General features: G+C 43.8%; 2 protein-coding genes across 6 annotated transcripts in view; both read left to right on the top strand.

The window, feature by feature from the left end:
• The window catches only part of Ahcyl2 (adenosylhomocysteinase like 2), a 167,025-nt gene extending 149,793 nt beyond the window's left edge, over window positions 1-17,232 (top strand). For all 5 annotated transcript variants that reach the window (XM_050141523.1, XM_050141522.1, XM_050141521.1 and 2 more), the window contains 5 exons: window positions 8,188-8,286; window positions 11,781-11,849; window positions 11,936-12,014; window positions 13,528-13,648; window positions 14,163-17,232. In XM_050141523.1, the coding sequence (XP_049997480.1) occupies window positions 8,188-8,286; window positions 11,781-11,849; window positions 11,936-12,014; window positions 13,528-13,648; window positions 14,163-14,169 (375 nt within the window). In that variant the 3' untranslated portion in view covers window positions 14,170-17,232. The remainder of the gene's footprint in view (window positions 1-8,187; window positions 8,287-11,780; window positions 11,850-11,935; window positions 12,015-13,527; window positions 13,649-14,162) is intronic.
• A 5,080-nt stretch (window positions 17,233-22,312) lies between these two features.
• The window catches only part of Strip2 (striatin interacting protein 2), a 40,233-nt gene continuing 38,336 nt past the window's right edge, over window positions 22,313-24,209 (top strand). The window contains exon 1 of the mRNA XM_050141731.1: window positions 22,313-22,475. Coding sequence (XP_049997688.1) covers window positions 22,341-22,475 — 135 coding nt within the window. The 5' untranslated portion in view covers window positions 22,313-22,340. The remainder of the gene's footprint in view (window positions 22,476-24,209) is intronic.

The following is a 24,209-nucleotide window of genomic DNA, read 5'->3' as shown; positions in this document are numbered from 1 at the left end:
GGATGAGTGCACTGCCTTAGACAGGCTGTGTCTACCAAACACTGCAGTTGCTTCCTTCCTCTCCTCTTTCCTGGGCTAGGTCTCCCCTTAACCTATTTCTTAAATTTCAGTAATTGGGTCTGTAGGCATCACCTCCAATTCAGAGCCACTGTGTAACAGTATGCATTTCTAAAACCTGGAAAGTCTATCATTGTATTTTTTTATTGTTTTTATTGCTCTATACATTTTCCTCTGCTCTCCCCCCTTCCTACCCTTTCCCTTTCTACCCTCTCCCATGACTCCCACCCTCACAATTTACTCAGGAGATCTTGTCTTTTTCTCCTTCTTATGTAGATCTATGTATGTCTCTCTTAGGATTCTCTTTGTTGTCTAGTTTCTCTGGGGTTGTATATTGTAGGCTGGAATTTCTTTACTTTATGTCTAAAAGCCACTTATGAGTAAGGACATATATTTGTCTTTCTGGGTCTGGGTTATCTCACTCAGTATGTTTTTTTTTCTAGATCCATTTATTTGTTTGCAAATTTCAAGATGTCATTTTTTTTTGCTCTGTAGTACTCCTTTGTATAAATGTACCACATTTTCTGTTAGTCAAGGGGCATTTAGGTTGTTTCGAGGTTGTGGCTATTACAAATACTACATCTGTGAACATAGTTGAGCACATGTCCTTGTGGTATGAGTGAGTGTCTTTTGGATATATACCCAAAAGTGGTATTGCTGGGTCTTGAGGTAGGTTGTTTCCTGATTTTCTGAGAAATCGCCATACTGATTTCCAAAGCAGCTGTACAAGTTTACACTCCACCAGCAATGGTGGAATGTTCCCCTTACCCCACAACCTCTCCAGCTTAAGTTCTTGTCAGTGTTTTTTGTCTTGGCCATTCTGACAGGTATATTTCTCTAATCTGATTATAGTCATCCAAACCTCTAATAAGTTGTCCAAGTAGTAGTTAATAGAGGTGTTATTTATTTCTTTTCAGACTTAGCAAAGTATCTCTCAGTATGACTTTGACTCTGGCTTTAAGTTTCCATCATTTTATGGCACACCCATCCTTCTCTCTGGGTGACTGGCTCAATCCTAGCATGCTTTCATCTCCATGGAGGGCTGCTGTGATTGAGCTTCAGCACTTCAGGTAGGGAACAACTAACACCGAGACCCTTGTTGGATAAAATTTATTTTATGTGGTTTCTCTTTTTAACCCTATGTTCTGTTCTTTTGTTAATAACACAGCTGGCTGGGGATATAGGTCAGTATTGAAAGTGTTTGCCTCACACACATGAGGCTCCAGGTCTAACCCGTGCGTCACAGCACCAGAAAGAAGGAAGGAAATAGCTAGCAAGATAACCTTCCCAAATCTGTTTCTAGCCTGGGGTCTAAGGGCCATAGCTTCCTTACTGTCTTGTCACTGTGGTTCACTTACAATTACTAGTCAGGCTGAGAGTTGCTTACAGTTACTTGTCAGGCTGAGAGTTGGTTCTTGGGCAGGGATGGGGGCAGTGCCCTCTTGAGTTTCACTTACGTGCTGTGAGTGAAGGAACACCTTTATTAAATGGTCAGAGATGGAGGAGGGAGGAAAGCCTTTCTCTAACCGCAGGAAACTCCAAATGACTAATGACTAACTTCTTACCTTTGCTTTTTCTCATCCCATTCCCTTGACTCTCCGTGAGGATTTATTCTTAACTTTATACTGGAAAATGTAGACATTAAGTAAACTAATAAGTCATACAATTGATTCAAAATAAAATTTAAGTGCAAAATCCAGGTATTTGAACTGGTGTGTGTGGTGGTGTATACCAGGAGGCAGAGGCAGGCGGATCTCTGAGTTCGAGGCCAGCCTGGTCTACAAAGTGAGTTCCAGGACAGCCAGGGCTACACAGAGAAACCCTGTCTTGAGAAAACAAAACAAACAAAACTTGAGGTTCATGAACTCCAAGGCCTGCTTTGCCTTTGCTTTGGGTTGTTTTCCAGGAGGTGTGCTGCCACCTTCTCACTGGCAAAGTTGGGGTTTGGGGTTTTTTTTTAGTTTTTTGGGGGGGTGTTCTTGTTTTTAGATTTATTTTATATGTATGAGTGTTTTGCTTGCATATGTGTTATATACGCCACATACCTAATGCCCTCAGAGCCTATAAGAGGGCATTGGATCCCCTGGAACTGAAGTTACAGATGGTTGTGAGTCACTATATGGGTGCTGGGAATTAAACCAGGGTCCTCTCTAGCCCCCTCTGACTGGTAGATTAACCAAACTTCAATTTGTGACAGTATTCTCCCTTTAAGATAAGCCAGATCAGCCAGGTGGTAGTGGTCTACACCTTTAATCCCAGCACTCAGAAGACAGAGGCAGGCAGATCTCTGTGAGTTCGAGGCCAGATCAACCTGATCTACAAAGGAAGTTCCAGGACAGCTAGAGCTACACACAGAAAAAAAACCTTGTCTTAAAAGGCAAAAAAAAAAAAAAAAAAAAAAAAAAAAAAAAAAAAAAAAGACAGGCCAGACATGAGTATGAGTATTTCCCCAGAATAAAGGTCAAGACCATTTACCTTCGATCACAAATAGTATGATTGCTGTATGCCAGCTGCAGTCCAGATGCTTGAAGTAGTGAGCATACACACATTCCTACCCTTATAGAGCGTGTGTTTAGGTGAGAAGAAAAACACATAATGTAATATAAATTCATTATATATATGAATATAAATTCATAATATAAATTCATAAGATTAAAAGTAAAGCCACTGGAAGAAGAAGTAGTGCATGAGAGAGGGGATGGAGTGTTCAGCTGTTACTTTACCTTGTGCCGACCAGCTGTGAGCCTGAGGTGGAAGGGATAGCCACGTGGACTTTTAGGTAAAGAGCGTTCTGAGCAGCAGCAGCAGCAGCTGGTACACATGTCCTGAAGCAGAAGCAAACCTGCTCTGTTTGAGGAGTGACAGGAGGCCAGTGAACTTGGTACAAAGTAAGCACAAGACAGGGAAGACTGGAAGATGTGATCTGAGCGCCAGCCCGATCTCTTAGGCTAACAACCCACCCCCCGAACCAATGATATTCTGGAAGAAACAGGGAGCTGCCATAGGGTTTCTAATGTGGCTCAGTCTTAATATGATGACTTTTTCTTTAAAAGAGGTCACTCTAGATAACATGTGGAACGAGGCTTGGTTCTGCCATTACTGCTAGGTAGACCCCCATACTTACCACATCAGGATCCAAGGGCCATCTCTCTCTTTTCTTTGAATCCTTCACGGCATAAGGTAAATACTAAGTTAAATGATCCAGAAAAGACGCTGCTCAGAGGGATTTTGAAAGTTGAATTATTAGTGTTAGATGGTGGTGTCACAGAACATGTGAAACAAAGTTTAAAGTACAAAAGACTCATGATTGCTGTGAGATCAACTTTGTAATAGGATCCTGTCTCAAAGAAAACAACAATCTCAGCCAATAATTAGAACCAGCGTGTTCATTTATTACTTAGCAAGTATATACTGAGCACATGGCCTGCTCTGTACCAACTTCTAAATGACTGAAGAAAAAGCATTGAATAACATCTTGCCTCTGTGGAGTTTATATTCTTGTGTGGGAGATGGATAATAAATAAGTTAACAGTTATTGTCTGTGTTGTATTGAATGAAAAAAGCAAGATAAGGATGTTGAGAACAACCTTTTGATTGAAATGATCAAAAAGATATTTTTGTGGATATAATACTTGGGGACAAAGCTAAGTGAAAGAAATAGCAAGCTGAGTACTGTATATTCACAGAGAATGATCAAGCAGGGATGTAGCTCAGTGGTAGAACACTAGTCTGGAATGAATGCACAAGGGCCTAGGTTGAGTCTCATCATTGCAAAGAGGGAAAACAAAACAAAACAGAATGGCAAATGAGGAGCCCAAGAAGCTGTGGTGGGGCTGACAGCAGGTATAGATCGGTACCTATAATCAAGCCTGAAGACCTGACTTGAATCGCTGGAGCCAGTCATCCAGTCCTTGTACACAATCCTCAGACCTCCACACACATACCACACAGGTGCCAATTTATACACAAAGAGATAAATAAGTATATCAATAAATACTTATGTTTTTGTTTGTTTGTTGGTTTGGTTTGGTTTTTCGAGATGGGGTTTCTCTGTAGCTTTGGAGCCTGTCTTGTCCTGGGACTCACTATGTAGACCAGGCTGGTTTCAAACTCATAGAGATCTGCCTGCCTCTGCCTCCTGAATGCTGGGATTAAAGGCCTGCGCCACCACCACCTAGCAAGTATAATTTTTTTTGAAAGATAAAGCTTGGTGACAGTAACAAAATGTCCAAGAAAGGAGGTAAGGATAGAGGAAGCAGTTCAGGTAAGACAGGGCTTTATGGATTCTAAGAACTAGATTCTTATCTAAATAGAAATGAATAGCAAAATATATCTGATGGATATTTCTTTAAATATCAGCCTGGCTTTTGTATAAAGAAAACCTAGAGCTTGAGTGGGGGTAGGAACAGCAAGAGGCTCTTTGAGATGGTAAAGGTGGTGACGGGTTCAGTGCGTAAGCAGTAGAGGTGATGAGACTTTATGTTATAATCAGTGGGATTTACTAAATCAATTAAATGCAGAGTGTGAGAAAAGAAAGGAGATTCTCTATAAATCAACTTAGTGTTACTATGTAGAATTATTTGGTAAATATTAATCCAGATAGATAATTGATCTTTTGTAACCAAAATTTAGAGAAGAAATTCTCCATAAATCAAGTTAATGTTACAGTGTAATATTTATCCAACTAGATTTTGTTGTCAGATTGCTTTTGAGGCAGGTTCTGACTCTGCAGGAGACTCAGATGTCTACCTGATAGCTTTGTGATCAAAATTCAGAGTAATTCCCACTACTTGGGGGTGGAGGTAGGATGAGGTTGAGGCCTGCTTGAATTACACAGAGAGCTCAAGGCTCTTGTGGCCTGGGTGTACATGTAGTAAGATCCTCCAAATGGCTTGCCCAAAATTTACTTAGTTTTTTTTTTCCCTCTTTGGGTAGGAATTTTTGATTTTGCCTAACTTTGAGATATTACTTGCTATATATTTTAGGAAAGAATAGCTCATGAAAAAAATGTTAGCCATTTAGAAAGCTGCACTTTTTTTCCTGAATAATCTGAATTCCATGAATCCCAGAAAGCCTGCGATAAGCTACTTACCGGCTAGCTCTGCCTTTCACACGTTTCCTGTCTCACCTGAAGGCCTGTGCAATTGTCGCTTCGCAGTTAGTGAGAAGCCACGACATACACGTGCTTTCAAAACCTTTTTCCCGCCAAAGAATTGTTTTACCTAGGCCTGCTGTTGATTCTGTTTTAAGGAACTGGAACCACAGCTGTGTTCCCCGGGGCAGGGGGCAGGGGAGATGCTATGTATTGCCCAGAACTATGTAAGTTCGGTGTGTGCAGGCATGTGCCAGCACTGGAGGTGCTATCTGTACAACCATTTTCCTGGTGCAGTGACAACTGAGCGCAGGTCCACAGCAAAGCCACCTTGGGTCTTCCGCCCCCTTTGGGAGTGGCGGCACCAGAGTTTGAACCCAACTCTGTATTTTACCACTGATCTCCTATCCCAAACCTAGCTGGTTGAACTTAAGAGCTATTCTTGTGCCAACCATACGGTAGGAAGCTCCTCTCAGGGAGTGTATGACCAAAAGGGCATCTTCGTAGTGAGGACATTGACCTCCCGGAAAGTGGTAGAGAGAAGTTAACCAAATGCCTCTCTAAACCTCCTTTAAATTGACCATCGAGGTCCTCTGCCTTTATCTGAGCCATTCCTGTGCTTTCATATGCTGCCCCTTCTCACCATGGGCCATTTTCTTATGTTCATAAGCAGTTGCCCTTTCCGTGATTCCACCATTCTTCCCGAGGCCTGCTTCCTAAGTCGGCAGATTCTCAGTACCGTGCTGGCGGCTCTGCTCCCAGTCACCAAGATTACTTTTCCTCTGGAAGATGGATGATACGAAACAATAAAGTTCTGAACTACTTAACATCTCATCTCAATGTAAAATACTTGTGTTACCAAGGAGCTGTATGCCTTGGCCATCAGTGGTTATACCCTCTATGTGGTGTTTTCAAAGGCTACAGGATTTATATTTTATATATCCTTAACTTGCTTCAGTTATTTTTTAGTTCGTTCATATCATTTACTTATAAATTTTTAATCTGTGGTACTAGGGTTCAAATCCAGTGTTTTATATATGCTGGGCAAAAACAGTCCACTAAGCTACATATCAAACCTCTATTATTGTTGTTGTTGTTATTGTTCTCATTATTCCCTCCTACAATATATCCCAGCCACAGCCTCCCTCCCCCCACTCCTCCCCATTCCCTCCCCTCCCCTCTCTCCCAATATTATTATTACTACTATTTCAGCTTCTTTTTCTTCTTCCTTTTTTTTTTGTTTTCTTTTTTTATGTGTTACATAAACCAGCTGGAGCTGATTTACTTAGTCATATTCTTGGGTTTTTTTTAATGTTTCTTTGCTATTATAAATAATGCTAGAATGATCATCCTTTCTTTGCTTTTGATTTTGTTTATTGAGGCAGTTTTATTATAGCCCAGGTTGGCCTTGAACTCTTGATTCTCCTGCCTTCCCCTACCAAGTGCTGGGATTAAGGACATGCACCACTATACCTGTCTTAGACTAAACTTTCTTAGGCACCTAAATTCTTGACCTGAATAAGTATTTGTTTTAGGAATCTAAAAATTAAATTAATTGATAAAAATTAAGTATCTATAACATTTGGTAGTTATTGCCAAATTGCTCTTTAGTATGATTGAATTATTTTATGAAACTTATATCTCAAACTTTACATTTTCAAGAAATGATGATCCTGACCATGAATGAATGTGATTCTGAACACACTAAAATATAATTCTTTGTCTTTTTGCACCATTAGATTGCCATTTCCTTAGCGAGAGGGACCATGATTTTCTAAACATTCATTGAGTACCCCATTGTATGTCTAGAGAGAATTTGGAGATTTAAAATTGCAAATATAGCTGGGCGGTGGTGGCGCACGCCTTTAATCCCAGCACTTGGAAGGCAGAGACAGGTGGATCTCAGTGAGTTCGAGGCCAGCCTGGTCTACAAAGCAAGTTTCAGGACAACCAGAACTGTTACACAGAGAAGACAGAGAAGCCCTGTTTTGGAGAGAGAGAGAGAGAGAGAGAGAGAGAGAGAGAGAGAGAGAGAGAGAGAGAGAGAGAGAGAGAGAGAGAAAGATAACCATCTCCATGCAAAAATTGCTCATATTCTTCTCTCAGTGTTTGTCCTTTTCTATGGTGCCTAGAATTACTATGTAACTAAGTGTTTCTCTTTGTCTGAGGACTAGTATTTTAGCAGAACTTCTCATTTTTACCAGATGAATTGATGGGGTAGTTTTGGAATATGGACTTCCTTTCTGTTTCAGCCATTGCTTATTGAAGAAGGACGTAGTTGTGCTAAGTCTGCACACCCTGTGACTGTCATTTGATTGTGCTGATAATAAACTTACCGTCTTTTCTTTTGTTCTCTGAATATACAATGTACAGAAGTGGAGAGAGGGTGAGCCATTGGCGCTTTACTCTACCACTAGCGTTCCTCTAAAAGCTACCTCACACTCGCTCTTAGGACACAGAGCTTCTGTCACTCTAGGATAAGCCAGCCTCCTGAGAAGGTGCAGCTGGGAACGTGGGACATGAGGGCAGAGTCTTGATCCCCAGCATGCTATGTTTAGGACGTTCGGCCCTCTCCAGCTAATCCCACTTGGCTCTGATCTTGTTCTTTTCCGTCTCTTCAGCACTTATGTATTCAGTTTGCACCATATTAATCTGCACTTGTTTGCATGTCGCTTTGTGTTTTCTTCTCACGAATGTATTGTTTTGTGTCCCCAACTAAAATATGAGATTTTTGAAGGCAGAAACCATGCCTTTGGTTTCTTTTGTATTTCCCATAGCACCTTTTACTGTGCTCAGCAGAGAGTGGGCGTACAGTATATGTTGTGGAATGACGTCCTGAGTGATCCCTCCCTGGCTGGGCCTAAGATTAAATTCCCTGACCTGGAACAGTCCTAACCACCCCAGGACAGGTATTCTCCATCTGGCATGTTGGTTGCTTCTTTCGACTTGCTATTTGAAATGGCTCCCTTCAACGTCTTTCTGTCTCCGGTGTCGGGGACTTGCCTCAGCTGATGATGTTCTTACTGTATGTGTTCCAGGCAAGCCTGCGGACACCAGAACTGACCTGGGAGAGAGTGAGATCTCAAGTTGACCATGTGATATGGCCTGATGGCAAGAGGATAGTACTGCTGGCAGAGGTAAGCCTGAAGCTGACAAAGAGCCATCCGAGACTGCAGTTCCTGGCTCCCTCCTCTTCATGTTCCCTGATCCTTTCAACTCTGTCTCTTAGCACAAGTTTAGCTACTTTACTAATGGATTTTACTTCCAATTGTGAAAGGTCTTTTCATTCAGCAATTAAGAGACTATTTTGGTTCCTTACTTTTCACCAATTATCCTGTCTCTCCATGTCACTCTCTAGGCTGAGTCAGATAATGACTGTTACTGTGGAAGGAATTAGCAGAAGGAATCAGTGCCACTTTGAGTGATGCTCACAGGGAGATAATGCCATTTGTGGGGTGGTTTAATCAGTAAGCAAAGTATGCGTTCCTGGCTGTAGCTCAGACTGTCTTTGGTAAGCTTTGGGAAAGTCATGTCTTTGCTGATAACGTCTCTATTTTAGTGTCTTCTGAACTGATGAACTGAGCCAGCTGTGTAGAAGGTACCCAGCTTATCCTCTTAATTGGTTGCTGGATGGATAGTTCCACATTCTGCTTGATCTGGCTCACACATATTCTTATTTTCCCCCTGTGCTAGGAATTGAATTCACAGCTCACACATGTACACATGCTAAGCAAGAACTCCACCTCTGAGCAATATTCCCAGTCCTTTTGGGAGTGGGGAGTTGGTCATGTGCATGCTTTCTCTTGTGGAGTCAGAGGACGACTTGCAGAAGTCAGTTCTCTCCACCATGTGGGGCCTCGGGGACGAAACTCTGGTGTCAGGTTGGCAGGCAGCAGGTACCTGCTGAGCACTCTCCCTGGCCCTGACACTCAGTCTCAACTTTCATCCCTTGTTGCCTTTATGTTATTCTCTGGCCGCTCTTCCTATAGTGAAGGGTCTGCCCTCATAGCCCAGTGTTCCTGGGTTCTGGGAGTACTTCTTGTTTCCATGAAGCTTTCTCTTTTAAGGGAAGGCCCTGAACAATAAAGCGTTTTGGTTTCCTTCCTTCAGTTTTCTTTCTTAACATTAGATAAACTGAGTGTGAAAAAGTAAACAGTTTCATCTCCTTATGCAGGGCACACAGACCAGCTTTGTATGTCTTTACTCTTTTTTTTTTTTTTTTTTTTTTTGGTTTTTCTTTACTCTTTGACCTTCTGCCCTCACTTAGTTAACATCCTTTAAATACTTTAGGGCATGTCTGGGAAGGCGTGTGTATGGCCAGGAGAAGAACAGGTTGTTGGTGTTTATTAATAGCCTTGACGTCAGCCCCTGGCTGGCAGCATCTCTAAACTGCCCTGGGAGGTCCCTCTTAGCAATTTTGGTGATAAAAACAGGCACTAAAGGTGCTTTGGGCTATATAGCTCAGCAAAAACAGTAGTCAAGCTTCCTAGGAAATAAAGCAAGAAAGGACAGCATGGGGCAGGTGTTAGTTCTTTTACTATCTTTATTTTCCACTCAGAATTCAAGGCTATCCACCTTTGGGTCGCACATAAACTGAGAAGCACAAAAACCATCACAGCTTCATCAATTCATAGTTGTTTCCTTCTCATTCTGGAGATTGCCGCTCACCTTAACTGTCTCCTTTTCTAAGACAATCTAAGGAGCCAACCCTTGGAAGGATGTTTTGCTATAGAGAATGGGGAATTCACACAATCCTCGGTGGTGTATGACTGCCTTTATTCCTTTTATAGTCCCAGAAATAGTTTAGATAAAACATTTATCAAATTTTTAGTGCTTTCATTTGGATACCAATTAATTTCAAAGAAGACATACAAATGGCCAGCAGACAAAGGGGGAATGTACAATGTCACTAATCACCAGGAAGGAAAATTAAAGCCACAGTGAGGTATGGCCTCATTCCAATAAAAATCACCATTATCAAAGAGATAAAAGACAACAAATTATGAAAAACAATATGAGTTTCTCAAAAACTTAACAACAGAACTACTATGTGTTCCAGTAATCCTACTGTTACATATCTAGAGAAAACCAAGTCGGTGTGTCAGATACCTACTCGCCCTTCTTCATTGCAGGCTGTTAGGTCAGCCAAGTGGGGCTGACTAGAGGAAATGTGGCCCATCCACAAATGCATTCTCCTCTACCATAAAAATAAACTCTTGTCATTTGTTAATGTGAGATAATGTGAAGTGAAACCAGCCAGACACAGAAAGACAAGTAACGCATACTCCCATTCACGAGTCCTCTAAAAACATTGGTTATGGGGCCAGAAGTGTTGGTGCATGCCTGTAATCTTAGCACTTACGAGATGGAGGCAGTAGGGGAGGGAACGGGAACCAAAGAGGGAGGGGAAACTGGTTGGTATGTAAATAAATGAAAAAATAATAAAAAAGATGGAGACAGGAGAGTTAGGATTTCAAGGACAGCCTTGGATACATAATAAGTTTTAGGCCAGCTTAGGCTACATAAGACTGTCTCTGAAAGGAAAGAAAAGGTTAAATATAGCATTGTTTATAATAGCAAATAAGTATAAATCAATAAGAGAATTCCTAAGTAAATCAGAATAACTCTGTTCAGTGGATTTATGAGCCTTGTGTCCAGTTTGTTCTAGTTAGCTTTGTGTCCTGTTCTCATAGAAGTTGTGATAGGAATAATTTTTGTAAGCCAGGCATAGCAGCACACTTCTGTTATCCCAACATTCAGGAGGCTGAGGCAGGAGAATTAAGACTTACAGGCCAACCTGTGATTACGTAGAAAGTTCCTGTCTCAAAAAACAAAAACAATGGTTACCAGAGGCTTGGAACTATGAGGTGGTGGGGTTGGGGAGAGGTTGCTCAGTGGATGCTGAGTTTCAGGTAGCTAGGGGTGTAAATAGTTCTGGCATACTATCGCCTGTGTACTGTAACTAGATGTAACAGTTATGTGCTAGACATTTAAAAATGCTGGAAGAGAGAATTTAAAGAGATGATAAATGTTTGAGGAAATAGATATGTGTACTCCTGCATTGAACCATTACATAGAACCTATAAGTATGTATAATTTTTGCTATGATATAGCAATTAAAAACTAAATTTTAGGTAAACATTTTTTTCCTTTTTTTAGGGGGGGTTTCAAGACAGGGTTTCTCTGTAGTTTTGGAGCCTGTCTGGAACTTGCTCTGTAGACCACGCTGGCCTCGAACTCACCGAGATCCGCCTGCCTCTGCCTCCTGAGTGTTGGGATTAAAAGCATGCACCACCACCGCCTAGCTAGATAAAAATTTTAAGACATTTAAAATATAGTGGCTCATGTCTTTAATCCCAGAACTTGGGAAATAGAGGCAGATGGATCTCTGTGTATTTGAGGCTAGCCTGGTCAACATAAAAAGTTTTAGGACCACCAAAGCTATGCAGAGAGACCCTGTCTCAAAACAAAAAGAATTAAAAGGATATCAATTAATTCCTTTTTGTTGTGTGCCTGCTATGTCTAGCAATCTCAGTTAGGAGAGAACTGGAAATTGGCAGTTGTTCTTACTTCACTCCTCCAAGGCCAGCAGCTGTCCTAATGCCCGTTTGCCTTGCCTTTTGATCACTAGGGCCGTCTGCTGAACCTAAGCTGCTCCACAGTGCCTACATTTGTACTCTCAATCACTGCTACCACTCAGGTGAGCGCTGCGGTGGAACAGTAGTGGGCTGGAGAGGGGTCACAGCTTTGGAAGGTGCATCAGCATTCATGTCTCTGCTTTTCCAGGCTCTCGCCTTGATAGAGCTTTACAACGCTCCTGAGGGTCGCTATAAGCAAGATGTGTACCTGCTGCCCAAGAAGATGGGTAAGCTGCTCTCTTCCCTTCCTTACCAAAGTAGTTCACCGTCAGGATCTGAAGGAAGCTTGGACAGACACATGTTGGGGGGAAAAGAGAGCATCTTATCTTTATTTCATAAAATAAGAACTAGGATTCCAGACCCCATTTCTAGGTGATTTGTGTAATTTTCCACATAGGTTTTTCTAGGGAGGTTCTTGCATCTTGCTGTTATTTTGAATACCTGCTTGAGAATTATTTTATTATGCCCTATTGCATTGCATCACATTGTATATTTTGAGGCAGGGTCTCACGATGTAGTCAAGACTGGCATTCAACTCACACTGTTTCCTGTCTGGGATTACAACATGTGCTGCCATGCCTGGCAATTGAATTTTAAAGATTTTCTCTTTTAAAGTATCATGTATGCAGAAATCTCTAAGGAGGAGAAAATAGTCCTTCCAAAAGAGAATATCTCGACCTTTTGATATCTGGCTTATTCCAGTTCTAAAATGGTAAAAGCCCCTTTTTTAAGGGACACAAGTTCCTGTTAAGAGTTAATTATGGCCGGGTGATGGTAGTGCACGTCTTTAATCCCAGTACTCAGGATTTAGGAGGCAGGGGCAAGTGGATCTCTGTGAATTTGAGTTCAGCCTGGTCTACAAAGAGCAGTACAGGATAGCCAGGGTTATTACACAGAGAAACCCTGTCTCAAGAAAGAAAAAAAAAAGGAAAGAGAAAGAGAGAGCTAATTATGTGGACAATTGACACAACAGAAACATAAAACTGTCTTAAATGTTTAAATATTCTGTCCCAAGCACCTGGGTCATCTTTTAGCTTTGCTTCAATAACTGTTTAAGACAGTTTAGATGGGTCTGATGTAATGGTCCATACCTTTAATCTCAGCCCTTGGGAGACAGAGGCAGGAGGATCTCTATAAGCTTGAGACCAGGATGGTCTACAGAGTGAGTTTCAGGACAGCTAAAGAAGAGAAACTAAACAAAAACAAGCAGAACTAAAACTATCATAGTTTGGAAGAGCATTTATATTCTCTTTGGATGTATAATGAAGTTGAAAAGGTAGCTATTCAGATGTAAAATCACACAGTTCTAGGCATTTTTTTTAGTTATTTTCCCTAGTTCCCATGGATGTTAATTTTTCTAGAATGTAGAGGTATAGTAGAGTATTTCTAGTATTTTCATAGCATAGTATAGACATCAAAGCAGTACTAACCATGGAGCTTCCCATTTTTAAGGCCCATGCTATCATTTCTATCATTTCTTTTATATCATTATTTCTATCATTTCTTTTCTGAAGAAAAAGCTTCGGGGTAGAAAGTTACTAGAAGAAATATTTGGCTTTTAAAGTCACTGAACTTGAAGCTAAAGGCAGCCACTCCTTAGATTTGAGGACCTACGAGCAAAAGTCAAGCATTTGTCAATCATGTCCAAACTAGAACGTGTCTTCCCACTTTTTAAGGCCTTACTTGAGGACGGGCAGATAGGAGGCAAGATGCTTACCCATGACTCATGTGTCCTTTCAGATGAGTATGTGGCCAGCCTGCACCTGCCCACCTTCGATGCCCACCTGACGGAGCTGACGGATGAGCAGGCCAAGTACCTGGGACTCAACAAGAACGGTCCCTTCAAGCCTAATTACTACAGGTGCTGTGGGCTTCCCAGAAGTCAGAGAAGGCTGAGCAGTGAAGGACTTCCTGCCATATAGCTGATCCTTGCCCCTCCTACCACATACGCTTGTTTATATGAACTCAGAAAAATAACACATTTCCTCCAGGTCTCCTACCTCAAAATACTCTGAGATCTTCTTTAAACATTGCCATCATCTCCCCACACACACATACTTGCCTTTTAAAATTACATTTTTAGTGTGTGTGTGTGTGTGTGTGTGTGGAGGTAGGTGCACGTGCACATGTTGCACATGTGGAAATCAGGTAACCCATGGGAGTAAGTTCTTCTACCATGTGTGTCCTGGGGAGATCGTGAGGCTTCTCGCTGACCCATGGCCTTCTTCACTGCTATGAAACAGAGCCACAGTTATCTGCCCTCATTATATATGCTAGAAAAGCCTCTGTCTCCCTGTCACACCTTTGGGCAGGCTCCTTCTGTTCCATTCCGACCAGCAGACAGCACCCGTTTCATCTTTCTTTTTTTCCTCCAGGTATTAAGTTCCAGTAACGCAAGCCAGAAGATGATTTAAGGAATAGAACCAAGCCTTTTCTCCACTGTTATCCAAGGAAGAACCCAGCAAGCTGCTTCTCCAATCAGAGCTCCCCGCCGTGCTCATCCTATATGTTAGGTTATTTATTTATTAAAATCTAGAATCCTGTGCCTGTAGCCTTGGCCCAGAGTGTGGTTACTACTCCTGGGGCCTGAGAGCCGCAGGGGACAGGCCGAGAAAGGAAAGACATGGGTAGCCCTTCCTAGTGCATCATTCGCATGCTTGCCCATTGATGGGACTCTCAGTGATGGCCATTTTCCTTTCCAGGCTCAGGAGTCAGTTCAGGGATGCCAGACTCCTTTCTTACTTGGGGTTTTCTGGAATAAATTTTCAGCAGCTGCCTTTCTCAAAACTTTGGTCCTTTCCCAGGTGAGGCCTTTTGGAAGCCACTGAATTAACAGGGCCTGAATTCTCAGTCTTGATAGTTACTATCACTGCCTTCTTTTATAAAAAGGCTAGTGAGGTAGGAGTGTTAAGGTCTTAAGTTACACCAAGAGCTTAGCTGTGCCTGTGTCTGTGCCTACTGGGATCTCTTTTCTGTCCCTGAATATTATGTCCATTTTAATGCTTCCTGGTTCCAAGAGTAGTGTGCCTCCATGATCCTAATACCTCTGCTGTTGGTCGGGCATTTGTTTTGCTTTCTAACCCCACCAAACGCTGCTCAAGAAGTAGGGGATCAGCTCCACTGGGACCCAGAGTTTTGCTTCCTTGTCATTTAACTGAATTGTTTCCTGGGAAGCCCCATCTAGACTGGCACTGTCTCAGAAAAGGAGGCCTCATGTGGATAGCGCTTCCTGAAACTCCTGCTGCTGTATGAAACCACTTCTGGACTGAGTTGACAAAGATGTTTGCTAGAGATTTGGAAGCTTGAGACTTTGGAATGGGATCCAACTTGGCATCCTAAAGAAGCAAGTCTGTTTTCCAGGAAAGACTTTACAGCCTGGCTGCAGAAGACAGGTAACTGTCATCTGTATCCAAATGATAGAAGCTAGTTTGAGGGCTGGGGGTATATATAGCTCAGAGGTAAAGCACTTGCCTGGCATGTACAAGGATCTAGGCTCAGGCACTGGATACTAGGGAAGGGGCGGGAGCTAACTTGATCCTTATCGGACAGACATTCATCCCTTTGGCTGTTGCCATTGTTGAAAGTAAGATCTGCAATCTGATATCTCCTCTTTCTTTGCTGCTGCTGTATCTTTATGATCTGGCCTCTTCTGTTTAAGGATTCTATTTCAGAGAGTTTCTTAAGTATTATAAAATAGCTAGTAATGTAAACAGTGTGAAGTTTCTCATTTCACCCAAGCTTTAAATTTCCTTTGGAGATGGACTTGGTTTCAAGGTTCCATTGGGATCAGTTGTTTTCAAAAATGAAACCCTGGACTTACCCTAGGAATCCTGGGTTAAATGAGATCCTCTCATGCATCGTATTTTAGTCTCCTGTTTGTTTCCCATGTGTTTCCTATATTCTGCTTCAAAGTCTCCAGACCAAGGCCATTCAAACAGGAGACACACAAAACCACTAAAGCCTTTATCTAGATCTTCTCCCCTGCCTCCACCATCTTCACCATCCCTTGGTCTTGTGTATGCCCTGGAAGCTGGTCTGGAAGTGTCCTTATTGTTGAAGATAGGGAAACAGAACTGGGGCAGGTGGCTGTCTGCCTTATTAGATGGTCTACAGACTCAGCCCAGGGCATCATCTGTAGCTGTATTATTTTTTATAAGGACCATAGATGCTGAAGATTCCACAAAGTACTCAATTCTGTTTGTCTCATCCTGATTTTTGTATTAGCTAATTGTATCACTCTCCCACTACCACCTTTGTGTTGTTGTTGTTGTTGTTTTGAAATAGTCTCACTCTACCCTGCCTGGCCTCAAACTCATGGCAGTCATGCCTTGGCTTCCTGAGGCATGTGCTACCAGGCCTGGCTGGCTCTTAAGTTAGATCTCTTCAGCAAAAGATTCAGATATCTGTGCCTCATCTTATGTCCAGGGCAGATTCCATTAGGCAGGGATCTGGACTTAACTTTTCACATTCACGGGCCCCAAATCATAACCTGCTGATTTTCAGCAAAGCCTTGCTCTCTACAGAGCTTCCAGTGGCTGGTACTTACAGAGTACACTCTGTCAAACCATAGTGAAGAGATCCATTACAAATAGAAAGGGAGCCAGCCGCATGGGTTTCTAAGTTAGGTGCACCGTGTCTGCCATGGTAAGGTAGACCGCTGTGTCATCAACCATGAAGAAAGCAACCAGAAGTATGGATATAAGTCAGTGGTAGAACACTCGAGCTCAGGACTCCTATCTAGGTTCTGTCCTGTTAAAACCAAATCACTGTTCTCTCTAACCTAAGAATCAGAGCAAATCTCTTCTTATTCCAACTCCTGCACTTAGATGCATCCTAGCTACCAGGAGGCCAGGAAAAGAAGGCTGATTAGCTCTAGGTACATGGCCCTGGATGGGGATACGGAATTTATCCACAAGGAAATGTGTGCTACTTCAAGGTCTTGTTGTTTCCTTTTTCCTGTTAAACAGAATGCCTCTAGTCCTGTCCCTCTGCCTCCTCCTCCCTCCCCACGTCCCTTCCGTGAGAGCACGGCTCCCTGTGGCCACACACTCCTGCAAAGCTTTTCTGCTGCTTGGCTTTTCTCTGAACAGATCTGAAATTGCTGCTCCTATGGTTTCCTCAGAATTAACTTTGTCATGGTTTAAAAAAAAATCAGAGTGCATTGTTGCATTAAGCGTTTTTAATAAAGGAAAATTATGGAAAGACAATAGGTAACACCAGCAAATTATATATTGACAAGTCTAAACTATATATACATATATATATAAATACATATCTATATGAATAATCATCTAGTTCTTCCTGTCATCTCACTGAAAGGAGCAAGGCCTCCAAGGATCACCAGTTCTGAGAAGCTCTTGGAAATTTTATGTCTAAGTGATTGTATTAGATCAGCAATAATGACTATGTAATCTCAAAAAATAAATAAAATATTCTTAAAACTGATCTGTGTCCTGAGACTAACACTTGCTTCTGTGAACTAGGAATTCCGAGGTGAGAGGTATGTGGGCACCAGGTGAATAAGGTCACCTGCCATAGGACAAAGATGTGAGAACTTGATGCCATAACTAGCAGGCATCTTTGCGTGACCATTACCCTAAGACCCTGCTAGCCGGTCCCTTGTCCCTCCCCCACCAGCCCACCTTGACACACACTTCAGAACCACCACCTTGAGATGAGGACTGTGAGGTTAATTAAGATTTAAAAAAAAAAAAAAAACTAGGTGGCTGGAGAGATGGCTCAGTGGTTAAGAGCACTGGCTGCTTGCTCTTCCAGAGGTTCTGAGTTCAATTCCCAGCAACCACATGGTGGCCCACAGCCATGCGTAATGAGATCTAGCGCCCTCTTCTGGCGTGCGGGCATACATGGAGGCAGAATGTTGTGTACATAATAAATAAATCTTTAAAATACTCAAAAAAAAAAAAAAAAACTAAACTAAAGCATGGACCTAGGTCACCAGTGCCACTGTGCTGCCCTTCAAAAGATCTAAACATCCAGAACTGGACAGTATCCATCCAAAGTGTGTGTGTGGGGGGGGGGGGTCAGAAATCTCTAAAATCAGTAACTAGAATATGAACAGTTACCTATTTCTCAGCCATTATTAGTAGGGTAATTTTCTTATAGTGTACTTAGTTGTAAACTGTGTAATGCTTTATGTTAAAGTTTTATTAGCCCATTGTATTAAAAATGCTGCTTAAAGTAGGACTGGAGGAAAAAAGACTCCGTGGTTAACAGCATTGGCTGCTCTTTCAGGGGACTCGGGTTCAATTCCCAGCCCCCATATGTTGGCTCACAAGCATCTGTAGCTCCAGTTCCTGTTGATCCAGCACCCTCTGCTGGCACTGCATGCGCACGGTGCACAGACACTTGCAGGTAATATACAGAAGAGAAGAAAGTTACTGCTTAGAGATATTGGTGCACACACTATTTCCTAACCTTCCTTTTAGGTCCCAGACTAGGGTCCTATAGCCTCCGTTGCATTGTGTGCCACGTGGACTTCTTTATTGTCCTGTCTACCAAGTAGCCCCCAGAAACGAGGGAATTAAAGACTTCCTGCATCTTTTATTTAAGCTGTCTTAGTGCTAAGTACTGTCTATTTGATGAACTATTTTACTTTTGTGAATTCGAGTACTTAGATGGAGAAAGGAGTTTGTTTTATCTCTAATTATTCGTGTTTGTATCATCAATCCTCCCTCTGTCAGAAGCCGGAGTTTGGAAGTAAAGCTTTGAGACAAGGGAACTTGGTAGTATAGTGGGGTGGGGGGAGGTGCTGCTGTTTTTAAGATTTTATTTTACTTCTGTATCTGTGTGTAGGTAAGTGAATGTGAGTTCTGGTGCCTGTGGAAGCCACACAGGTGGTTGTGAGCTGCCTGGTGTGGGTGCTGGAAACTGAACTCAGTTCTCTGGGAGAGCAGTGAGTGCGTGCTCTTAGCCACTAGCCGTCTCTAGCCCTGGAATCACAGATGTTAAGATACTGACAGCATCTCAGGAAATGAAAAGGCACATGGCCAGCCTGACAAATTATCTCTCCGGTTCACTTGTGGGTGCTTCTGTGGCCATTGGTGTTCACAGTTGTCACTCATTTGTTAACAAAAGCTGAATGGCCTACAGTTTTCAGTTGATTCAAGTTTCCTGTGACTTCACCCACTTTTTCCACAGACACCTCACAACAAGTTCTGAACATCTCTCTGGGCTTATGTTGAGCAGATAGATGTGTGATCTTTGCTGATTTCCAGCCCACTAGGCAGAGATCACCTTCTGATTCTTTGCAATCTTCAAATTTTTCACCCATTTCTGAAAGCAAAACCAGATGGAGCTCTAAGCTCAGCAGTTGCCTTTAGATAGGAGCCAGAGGAGACTGCCTCAGCCCCACTCCCAAGGGATCAGTCTGTGCCCTTTGCCTTGGGGGTAAGCAGAAAAAGGAAGAAAGCCTCGGAACTAGTGTCTATGAGGATTTTACTGATCGACTAGGCTCATCAGAGAATCATCTCTGAATGTCAGTTCTGGAGCTCTGGCTGCTTAAGAGGAGAGATACAGATGAGGTAAACAATGAACTCTTTTAGTAAGAAACCCAATGGGCTACGCTGTGGCAAGTCTGTTACACTAAAGCAGGGATAAGCGAAGTGTGGGTTGTGAATCTTAATGTAGATTGTACATTTTTCAGAATTTAACAAATTATGCCCTAAAAAATTCAAAATCAAATAGTTTGTGCCTTGGAGCCAAAGATTTTCTTGGAAATTCACATGAGTTTATTTGCAAAGTCAAGGTATTGCAAAAGGAGATTTTGTTCCCCAGGGGACATATTGCAATGTTTAAAGACATTTTTGGTTGTACTAACTAAGGGAAAAGTACTCCTGGCATATTTCAGGGGCAGCCCAAAGTTCTGCTGAACAGCTTAAAATGTAGGGGACACTTCCCCATAATAAATGATTTTTCTGTACAAAATGTCAACAGCACATAGATTGTGAACCCCTGTATTAAACACAGAAACGTGGCATGCCAAAGCCAGTGAAGAACCAGGTGTGGTGCACTTCCGTAACACCAGCACTTTGAGCAGGAAGGTCGGGAGTTCAAGGTCATCCTCAGTTAAACCATATTTGAGACCAACCTGACTCAAAAAAAAAAAAAAAAAAAAAAGCACAACGAGGTTGACCCTCCAAAGAGCTACACTCACAGTGGAGTGGGAGTGGGAATAGAGGACTGGGGGTGCTAGTGAGATGGGGGACCAGGAAAGGTATCCAGAAATTCCCAAGAAACGAAGTCTCTATCAGTGCTCCTCCTGCCACCCTGCCAACTAACAGAAAGGTAGGGTAGAAAGAGAGCTGAGCGTTCTGAGAAGGCTCACTGGGTTAAGAGCACAGGCTGCTCTTGCAGAGGACCCGAGTTCAATCCCCAGGGTCAAGATGGCAGCTCCCAACTCCAGTCCCAGGAGATCCACTTGCCTCTGTGGGCACCAGGAAGGCATGTGGTGCTCAGATATACATAATAGGCAAAACACTCATACACATAAATAATATATTTTTAAAAACACATGGGTTAAGATGTGTATGTTGTCTCATGTCTGTAATCCCAATACTCAAGAGAGTGAAAGCAAGGTGGCCAAACTAGACTCCATCGTCCATCCTGGGCTACAATATGAGACCCATGTCTGAAAAGAATGGGATAGGCCCTAAGATATAGGAAAGGAGGGATAAATGCATTGTTTGAGGAGAATACAAATACCACAGTTTGGGATCTCAGCAAAGTCGTTTTGACAGCAACATGCTTAAAGTAAGGAGGGTCAAAAAAAAGTCTTTCTAGAGGAGAAAGGGTCGTAAGTGGAATCTTCAAGAGCAGCAGCTGTGCTGGCTAGCTTTGTGTGAACTGGACAGAAAGCTAGAGTCATTTTGGAAGACTGAACCTCAACTGAGAAAAAGCCCACAGCAGATTGACCTGTGGACAACGGGGCCATTTCTTTATTGGTGGTTGCTGTGGGCGGGGCTCGCTCACTGTGGGCGGGGCTCGCTCAGTGTGGGAACGAACACCACTGAGCAAATGGTCCTGAGTTGTATAAAAAACAGGCTGTGAGGAACACGTCAGTAAGCAGCATTCCTCCAAGGTTTTCCCTTCCGCGCCTGCTCTGGCTCCCCTCAGTAATGGACTGTAAGCTGTCAGACGGCATAAATCCTCTCCTACCCAAGTTGTTTCTGGTCATGGTTTTATCGCAGCAATTGAAACGCCAAGACTATAAAACCAAGAGAATGGGTTTCTTCCACAGAGCAGCACACTTACAACACTAAGACAAGACTCAATAGAATACTTTGGGAACCCCATGGCGTTCTCTGTGCTTACAAGTTTCCTCGTCAGTAAAAAACGGATTCGTGAAAATAGCCTGTCAGGAAAAAGGTGTTGTACTTGGGGGGAAAAAACCAAAAAATCAAAAAACAAAACAAACAAACAAAACTTCTAATGCGGTGCTTGGCAGGGCCCCCAATTCAATGACTCCTTCACCGCCATGGTCTTCCCAAAGCAATAGATTAGGATGGCGATTTGTTCCTCCCCCTTCGCTTTAGCCTTTGTCAAACCAGATCGATCTGCCTATCTAATTCAGGAGAGGGCAGTACTCACAGTCTTCAACTCTCCGTTACCTTGAGCAATTGGGGTGCAGTTTTTTTTTTAAATCTTTCTTAATTTAAATATTTATTGTTTGTATGTGTGGGAATAGGGGGGACACCGCGGAGTACTTGTGGAGGTCAGAGGACAACTTTCAGCAATCCCTTTTCTTCTTCCACCATATGGGGACTCGGGGATCGAACTCAAGACCTTAGGCTTAGATTAGAACCAAGTGTCCTTACCCACTGAGCCTTCTCTCCCGCCCAGAGATTGCTCTAGAGAGGGGAAAGAAAGAGCAGTGGGTGAGGGTAGGTGCTTGCTACTTATTCGCACCACGAGAAAGGTGCTTGCATAGCTGGGGACAGATGACAGGGAGCAGCACCTCGAGGGCGGCCAGGATTTCAGTGACATCCCTCCCCGCAACTCCCTTTCTCCCGGCTTCCAGAAAGGATAAGTTAGTGGTGTGGTGGCTCAGGCTATTTCAAAGGGCCAAGCCCTTCTCTGCGACAAGCGGGATATGAGAGGCGTGCAGCAGCCAGGATTGGGGGGTTCCGGTCTGTGGAACCGTAGACTGCAGTGGAACTGGGGCGAAGACTAGGGCTGGCAGGGAAAGGCCGCTGCGTGGGACCCGACAGCGCTGAAAGGCGCAGGCAGCGCGGAGCTAAGCCGCCCGAGCTCAGGTTCCAGAATTCGAGAGGCGGAGCCAGGAGCCAACCTCCTGCGAAGTGCAGTAAAAAAGCCTGAGGTGTGAGGGGGAAATATTCCTTGAAAGAGCCCCAACCTCGGCCTGGCTGATCAGCCAATCGCAACACGGGGCGGGGCCGCAGAGAGTAGTCACAGCCAATAGAAGAGGAGGGGGCGGGGCCTGGGTCCGGGCGCGCGCTGTGGCTGGGTCGCCCCGGGCAGAGACCGCGGAGCTGCTGTAGGGCGGCGAGCGGCTGGAGGGAACCAACCGGCCCAGCATGGACGACCCCGCGGCGCCCGGGCCCGCCGGCTCACCCGCTAATGACAACGGCAACAACGGCAACGGCGGCAAAGGGAAACTGGGTGCGCCCAAGGGCCGGGAAGCGTTCCGCAGCCAGCGGCGAGAGTCGGAGGTGAGGAACCCGGAGACGTCCCCGGGCGGGAAGCGGCAGCTGAGGTGACGCGGCCCACAGCCCGGTCCCTTCCCGCTGCGGGTCGCCGGCTTTCCAGCCCTGTTGCCTGCGGTTTCCCTAACCCGCGCGAAGAGCGTTAACAGATACTTTGCAGATACTTGATAGCTGTCGCCGGGTGATCTTCGGACCCCGATTTGCTGATGGGGAACCAGCGCGCAGAGGTGCTAGGACTGTCCGGATGGGTGGGAGCCCCAGTCCGGTCGCGGGAGGGAAGGATGGGCAGGCGAGCAGCGCGTCTCCCGCTCCAGACTGCAGCAACTGGCTCTGGACTGGACCAGACCGGCCTGAAGCACTTGCTTGCCCTCGCTATCCTCTGATCTCGGGGTGATGGAGGTGCCTGGGGGAGCGCCTTCCACGGAGGTCTCGCCCCTGTCTAGGAGGGTTAAGAGAGACGTGGTTCAAGCTGGGGTAGAACCAGAGCGGCGGCATTTGGGTGCAGCGGTCCCAGGTGCAGCTAAGGGGGTTGGCTATTTGGATATTTTCCTCCTCTAAATTAAACAACAACAACAAAAAAAAATCTAACTAGAACAATGAAAGGACTGAATTATTATCACCCCCCACACACACACACCCTTATCCAGCCAGTTTTCATCTATTAGTAAGAGCAAAACTGCATTGGCGGGGGGGGGGGGGGACAACTCAGGGGGACGAAATGTCGCCTGCGGGGCTGTGGAGGTCATTTGGGTTAGCCCTTATTTTATCTGATATTATCTTAGTTTAGCTATTTGAGACAGCTCAGGGCAAAGCCATTGACAAGAGTTTCATTTCCCCTGGCTGGGCTTGAACTCACTGTGTTAGCTGAGGAGAGCCTTGAACTCCTTCTTGATCTTCTTGCTTCTATTTCCCACATTCTGGGATTACAGTATGTGCCACCAAAGTGAGCCCAACCCTTTCATTTTACTATGCAAAAGACACAGGGCTGGAGGATGTGGCACAGTGATGGAGTGTTTGCCTAAGCTAGCATGCTCAAGGTGCTAAATTTGATCCTTGGCACCATAAAAAGAGGCCGGGAAGGGGGGAGGGGAGTCATTTAGGGAGTAAAAGAGATAAAGCCAACCTTCCTGACATCAGACACCTAGCAAAGGGAGTGGCCAAGACCACCAGGTTCAGAGTCCGTCAGGCCAGTTTTTTTTTTATTTCAGTGCTACTATTTATTTTCTTTGTGGTGAATTACCTAACCTATCGGAGCTCCAGTTTCTTCTTCTCTAAAATGGGGTTAACGCTATAAATAATTGAACATAAAGTGCTTATCACAGTTCACATAATTAATTGGTCAGTACTTATAATTCATCATTGTCATTAACTGGCAGAGGGAGTCCTATAAATCAAGTCTATGATGCTTTGTCTGAATAATACATGACAGTTTCCAACGTGATTTATTTGTCTATTTGGTTATTTATTGTAAAGAGGGCTCACAAAACTAAGCATGTTTACTATCACTGAGCTCCCCCCCCCAGCTCCTGTTTTCTTAAAGGCAAAAGGGGGAGGGGGATTGCCCCTAGAGTCACCACCTTGCACAGCCAAGGTTTCCTTGCTAGTTTTCTTTTAGAAGAACCATGTACCACCTTCCCCAAGAAAGACATTGTTTCTGTTCCCCCCCCCCCCATTGGAGGAAAAGATGGCTCCTGGTTTCAGAGGTCTTTCATGGTGGGGAGGGCATGGTGAAGGAGAGCT

The sequence above is a fragment of the Alexandromys fortis genome, unplaced genomic scaffold (assembly GCF_014885135.2).
Source record: "Alexandromys fortis isolate MF-2015 unplaced genomic scaffold, M_Fortis_MF-2015_v1.1 scaffold_44, whole genome shotgun sequence".
Taxonomy (NCBI): domain Eukaryota; kingdom Metazoa; phylum Chordata; class Mammalia; order Rodentia; family Cricetidae; genus Alexandromys; species Alexandromys fortis.
The sequence above is the reverse complement of the archived record's forward strand: the minus strand, read 5'-3'. Positions and strand labels throughout refer to the sequence as shown.